At 44.3% G+C, this 7,001-nt stretch overlaps 1 protein-coding gene across 1 annotated transcript in view; it reads right to left on the bottom strand.

Annotated features, from left to right (window-relative positions):
• The window catches only part of Eif2b3 (eukaryotic translation initiation factor 2B subunit gamma), a 72,102-nt gene that overhangs the window by 24,463 nt on the left and 40,638 nt on the right, over positions 1–7,001 (bottom strand). Inside the window, exon 6 of the mRNA XM_021201200.2 lies at positions 4,970–5,059. Coding sequence (XP_021056859.1) covers positions 4,970–5,059 — 90 coding nt within the window. The remainder of the gene's footprint in view (positions 1–4,969; positions 5,060–7,001) is intronic.

Raw genomic sequence — 7,001 nt, 5'->3', positions numbered from 1 at the left:
CTACACAGAGAAACCCTGTCTCAAAAAACCAAAAACCAACCAACCAAACCTCAAACACAAAAAGGGAAAGAAAGGACTTGAGTTTTGGTATAGTGAGTGTGTGCGTGTCCACGTATGTGAGTTTGTATGCACATACCACACTGTGTATGGAAATTGGAGGACAGCTTTTGGAAATAGGTTCTTTCCTTCCACTATGTAGGTTCTGGGAACTGGATGCAGGCTTGGTAGCAAGTATCTGCTGACCTCTAGTGTGCTCTTGATTTTAACAAAGAAAATAAAAGCAGTCGGGGGAGGGACTAGCGTGGTCACACATCTTTTACATGTCAACACTTGTCTATGCTCTGGTAATTGCTATTTCTTTTTAAAAAGAGATTTATTTTTATTTTATGTGTATTGGTGTTTTGCCTGCATGTATGTCTGTGAAGGTGCCAGGTCCCTTGGAACTGGAGCTATAGACAGTTGTGAGCTGCCATCTGGGTGCTGGGAATTGAACCTGGGTCTTCTAAAAGAGCAGCCTGTGCTCTTAACTGTGGAGCCATCTCCTCAGCCCATAAATGGTGTTTTTAATACTTAAAGGAATTATTAGTGGAGCGAGCAGAAGAAAGAGAGAGGGAGAAAAAGCAGGTTAATAGGTAGGGGAACGGATTGTGGAAGTGGCTAATCAGTTACAACTCTGAGAGATGAGGCAGGAGGGAGGGGTTATAGTGTCAACAGCACCATAACTCACTGTTGCTGTTAGTACTAGAGGCCCCACTCAAAGCAGCTCAGCTTGCTGATGCGGGACCACACACATGCACTGTAAAGAAGGCAAGGCAGATGCAGAGCTGAGGAGGGTAAGGGAAAATCATGGACCCTGGAGCTAAGTAGTTCATGGTTTTTTGTTATTTTTAAAGGATCAAGTCAAACATCTTTGAACATTTCTGTGTAAGCTGGGAGCCCCTGTATTGAATTTCAATGGGACTTTTTTCTTTAATCCTTTGATGAAGATTAAAATTTCCATATGAATACAAGAATCAAACAACTTTTACTCTTCGGTTATTTTTGAGGAGTCCATTTTCAATGCTCCACACCAATGTAGACAGCCAATACTCCTTGGCCCCTCCCCCCTGAGAAACAAGTCCTTTTTGAAGAAGTGACAGCTGAAGGATCTTTAGGGCCATCATGGATCAGACAGAACTGTCACTGCAACAAGCAAGCAAACAAGCCTTGGCACACGGTCCCATCAGCAGGCACTTGTGAGGTGAGCGGTTTGAAAAGATCTGAAGCAGTTCTGAACTGCCAGGTCACAGCCACTCCTACTGGGGTTCACTATCAGGTTAATTCCCGTATCATGCAGCTCACAGCTGTGCCAAGAACTGGTACAAGGCTACTGTGAACCATGGTGGAACAGCTTGACCTTAGGCCTAAAGTCTACCACCTGACCAGCTGGGTGTGATGGGAAAGTGATTCACGGCGCTGAAACCCAACAGGATGCAGTACTGCGAAGCACCTCTGGGCTGCAGGGATGTCCCACTGTACCTGGGCAGACTATTCATTTCAAGATTTATTACTCCATGTTCATTTCTTATGGCCATGTATACTTATTGTTTTGGGGTTTTTGTTTGTTTGAGACAAGGTCACTTGCCCTGTAGCCGAGGCTGACCTCACGCACCTACCTCCCAAATGTTGAAACTGTAAGCGTGACTCACCACACCTGGCTCAGTATACTTTATACTGAAATTTACTAATTTTTTAAAAATGCGCACTTTGGTTCTAGCAACTCTGAGAGATTGGGCAGATGGAGAAGGGAACAAGAAGAGGGTCTCTTCAACAGATTTAGTGATGGGGAGTCAGTTTGGGCTGAGGCCCTGAATCACTCTTTGTTATAGTAGACTGCAGAGGAAAGTCCCATTTTGCAGATGTTCTGGCCAGCAGTCACAGTCACCACCAATCACGTTTGCCAGGTGACAAACAGCAAACTGACAGTAGCAAAATGAGCTACAAATAAGCTACTGCAGCCAGGAGAAGGCTGCTTTGCTGTAAAACTGCTTGCACATCCGGGATCCAAAAGCCATAATTCTTCTTGACAGTATTAAGGAACCACTGCCTTTTTTTCCCCTTGGCTAGAGTTAGAGTTTCCTTACATAGCCTTGGCTAGCCTGGAACCTGTAACGTCAGGATGACCTTGAACTTACAGAGATCTACCAGTGGGGCTGATAGAGAGTTGGTTCAGGACTAAGAACACTAGTTGCAAGCTAGGAGGTTGTGGCACACACCTTTTTTTTTTTTTTTTAAAGTTTTATTTATTTATTATATGTAAGTACACTGTAGCTGTCTTCAGACACTCCAGGAGAGGGCGTCAGATCTTGTTACGGATGGTTGTGAGCCACCATGTGGTTGCTGGGATTTGAACTCTGGACCTTCGGAAGAGCAGTCGGGTGCTCTTACCCGCTGAGCCATCTCACCAGCCCCGGCACACACCTTTAATCCCAGCACTTGGGAAGCAGAGGAAGGTCTGAGTTGAAGCCATCCTGGTCTACAAAGCAAATTCCAGCACAGCCAAGGCTACACAGAGAAACCCTGTCTTGAAGAAAAAAAAAAAAAAGAAAACAAACAAACCAAACAAAAAATGTTTGCTACTCTTCCAGAGGACCCAGGTTTGATTCCCAGCACCAAGATGGCAGCTTACAACCAAGCACCTGTAGCTCTAGTCTCGGGATTTGACACCCTTTTCTCTGGCCTCTGTAGGTACTGGGCATGCATGTGGCGCACTGCCTAGTTCTTCCTTTATTTATGTATATTTCCTGGCCTTCCTTTATGTATATATCCTGGCCCATCAACTAAAGACAGAGATTTTTTTTTTTGGTGCCAGTGGGGATTGAACTCAGGGACTTATGTGTGCTATGAAAGTGCCTACCTCTAAAGTATATTTTTACTTATTATTGCAAGGCTAAGTTGGTAAGGGTGGCCTTGAACTGTTGTGCCAGGGAAATGTTAGTGATCCCCTAAAACACACACAGGAGCCAATCTGATGCAATTCAGCATACAGAGTCTTTATTCTATTCGACCTAGCTTGCCCCTCCCCCAACCAATGTACCACCATCACGCAGGATGGTTTTGGTGGTGTCGGAGCCCAGAATGTCTATGGGGCAAGGCTTTATAGTAAGCAGCAAGCAGGGAATACACGTGCTAGCATCTAACTGGAAAGCTGCTGTGGCCTTTAACGTCATTGGCTGCTGTTGGGAGTCAGATCCTAAACTTCTGCTCCCCTCTGCACTGGTGGTCGTTAGGTGCAGGTTTGTTGGGGGAATAACCTGGAGACACTGGTCTTGTTGGGGGAGTAACCTGGAAACTCTGCTCTTGTTGGGGATTAGCCTACAGACTAGAGCTAGCCTCAGGTTCTGTTTGGGGGGCAACTTTGAAACTAATGCTAGTTACCAGCCTGCTAGTCTACCTAAGTTTAAACTTAGGTCAAGTTCTCTAATATGGAGCCTGAATTTAAAAGCTTTGGCATCTCAGAACTTGCTGGGTAGGCTTGAACTTGTGATCTTCTTGCTGAGCCTCCTAAACAGTACAGACAGGCCTGCTCTGCTGTGCAAAACTCACAGCTGGAACTTAAGATTCGTTGGTCAAGCTGCTCTGGGGAACTGGGCTGCTGTGGTGCCTGCTAACAAGTCAACCAGCACTGTTCAAGGCAGGAACTCATCCAGTGTCATCAAGGGAAAGCAGCCTCTTAACGATTGCAACCTGAAATCTTTTCCTATCCACTCTTAAGATTCTAGCTGTATTTCTACTCAATGCGTAGCCAAGGATGGCCTTGAATTCCTGATCCTCCAGTCTCCACCAGTCAATTTCTGGATTACACGTATGTGCTACCACGCCCAGCCTATTTAGGGGTCTATAAAAAATACTCTGCTGGTTTATTATTTGCAGATTCCCAAAATATAAGTAGGTTTCTTTGGTGCAAGCAACGTAACAGTATATAAATAATGTGATTCATTCCTAAAACAGAAATGAAAACCAACTGTGATCTTTGTATAAACTGGTATCTAACACTAGGAAGACTCCAGGCTAGAGTATAACTCAGAGGCAAAGCATGTACTTTGGACATGAAAGGCCCTACGTTATAGCTCCAGCACTACAAAAAAGAAAAGGTTTTAGACTACTGACTAAATCACAAGGTAGTTTGTTAAAAATTATATACCTTATGGGTCAGGCAAGGTGACTCACACCTTTAATCTTAGTGCTCAGGGGGCAGAGACAGGCAGATCTTGCTTGTTGAGACCAGCCTGGTCTGAAGAGTTCCAGGTACTATGGTTACACAGTGAGACCCTGCCTTAAAAACAAAACCAAGGTCTGGAGACATGACTGGCGGTTAAGAGAGTACACTGTCTTACAGCAGACACTGGATTGTGTTTCCAAGACCAGTGTCAGGCAGCTCACAGCCCCTGTAATTCCAGCTTGAGGATCTGATGCCTCTGCCTTCTGAGAACATCTGTGGTCATGTGTGCACCCCCCCCCCCAAGCAAAAGTAAAGCCAACAACAAACAAAACTATACTGTACTGTACTGACAATTAAAAAAACACACACACACACAGAAATAGTATAAGACGTGCTTCCATTTTAATCCTGGGTTTGGGGATTTGATTTGCCTTGTGCTCTAGCAGAGGTGTGATTTTTGCCAGCTGGGGATAGTTTCTGCAATTGTGTTGTGTGGGGTTGGTGGTCATTTAGGAAGGTTGAAGAAGAAGAAATAAATTAGATTCTAGGATCTCTCTCTCTTTCCTCTCTATGCTGCTTCTCCTCCTATCTAGTGATGGAGGTGAAACTGGGGGATAAAGGGTGGGAAAAAGAAGAACCCAAAAAGTAGCTAAGACCAGCTACACTATACTTTGTTAAAAACTGTAGATCTACAATAAAACACCCAAAAAATTTGAGACAGAGAATGCTCAAAATTGGTAGGCTTAACTCCACCTTCCTCCTCCTTACCTATTCTCCATTAAGAAATCCACAACGTATTTCTTCAGGCAGTAGAGATGGGCATCCACAAGGCCGGTGTGGAAATGTATCCTAGGGTGCCTGTAGGAAGGACAGGAGAGAAAGGCTCATCATCAGGCACTGTGGATGTTAGTCTGTCGTCGGGTAAGGGGCAGAGCCACGGTGCCACACCTCAGCCTGGAGAGACCAGGATGTTTTCTTTCCTTTTCTTTTTTTTCTGCTCCAAGAATTTTGCTTTTTTGACTTCTACATTTTATTTTTTGCTTCCATGTATGTAAGTTTACTACATTTATGTCAAATGCCCTCTATTTTCAGGAATATATAAAGAAGTGGTGTGGCCTCAATGGCAGTTCCATATTCCACAATTACAGCTACCTACAGTCTGATACATTAAGTGGAAAATGCCAGGAATCAATACATTATAATTTTAGATACACGTGTAGTGAAATCTGGTCCCATATTACCTGAGACAATGAATCATTCTTTTGTTCAGTTTATCCAAACTTCATATGCTACCTGCCCGCCCAGCTGTCACCTATTAGCCATCTTAGCCATCAGACCCTCTGTCCTAGCAACACAGTGTACTCTTGTTCAAGCATAACACGGTGGCTCCAATACACAGGGGTAGAGACCCTAGTGATTTGGATATGCATGAGAGAAGCCATAATGTGCTTCCTTTAAAATATGCCAAGCATGGTAATCCACGCCCTTAATTTCAGCAGTGGCAAGTGATCTCTGTATGGCCAAGGCCAGCCTGCTCTATGCCGTACGTTCTGGGCCAGCCTGCTCTATGCCGTACGTTCTGGGCCAGCCAAAGTTACATAGTAACACTGCCCTTAAGTTTTGTTTTGTTTTGTTTTAAGCTGGGCAGTGGTGGGGCACATCTTTTATGCCAGCACTGGGAGGCAGAGGCAGGCGGATCTCTAAGTTTGAGGCCAGCCTGGTCTACAGAACAAGTTCCAGACAGCCAGGGCTACACAGAGAAACCTTGTCTCGAAACACACAGATACTATATATACAGTTGTTGCTTATTTTAAGAAGTGAGGTAATAATAGGATTTTGTTTGTTTTCTTTTGTTTTGAGACAAGGGTCTCACTATGTTGCCCAGGCTTGATTGGAACTCACTGTATAGACCAGGATGGCCTTGAACTCATAGAGATGTACCTGCCTCTCCCTAACCGGTACTAGGATTAAAGGCATGAGCCACCATGACAAGCGTAATAGGATATTTTGGGAGAAAGATTTTACTTACATAACTTTTACTACAGTATATTGTTGTTTTTACTTTTAGATATTATCTCACTATGTCACCCATGTTGACTTTGATCTTGTAGTAATCTTGGTGCCTCAACTTCTCAACTATTGAGATTACAGGCATGGGCCACCATACTTGGGCACACACACACACACACACACACACACACACACACACACACACAGGCTATAGAGATGGCTCAGCACTTAAGAGCATGTACTATTCTTCCAGAGGAACCAAATTCAGTTTCTAGCACCTTATCAGACAACTCACTGCCTATAATTCTAGCCCCAGGGGCTCCAGTGTCGTGTTCTGACCTTCTCTGAAGGTCATATATACATACCCATATATACATACACATGTGCACACACAGACATACATTCATATACACAAAAAAGGACAAATGACCATTAGAACAACAACAAAAAGCAATGTAGAAGTGAGAGGACTATGAGCAGTTCTGTAGCTGTGGGGTAGGGTTGTGGCAGGAGGAAGAATGGATAGGTGACTGGAGCCTAAGGGATCTGTGCTTTATTCTATAAACAATGTACTCATAGCTAGAAGGAGGAAAGACAATACAGGACAAGTTTGAAAAGCCCAGAGACGGGCTGGTGAGATGGCTCAGTGGGTAAGAGCACCCGACTGCTCTTCCAAAGGTCCGGAGTTCAAGTCCCAGCAACCACATGGTGGCTCACAACCATCTGTAACAAGATCTGACGCCCTCTTCTGGAGTGTCTGAAGACAGCTACAGTGTACTTTACATATAAT

This window comes from Mus pahari, chromosome 6 (assembly GCF_900095145.1).
Source record: "Mus pahari chromosome 6, PAHARI_EIJ_v1.1, whole genome shotgun sequence".
NCBI lineage: Eukaryota > Metazoa > Chordata > Mammalia > Rodentia > Muridae > Mus > Mus pahari.
The sequence above is the reverse complement of the archived record's forward strand: the minus strand, read 5'-3'. Positions and strand labels throughout refer to the sequence as shown.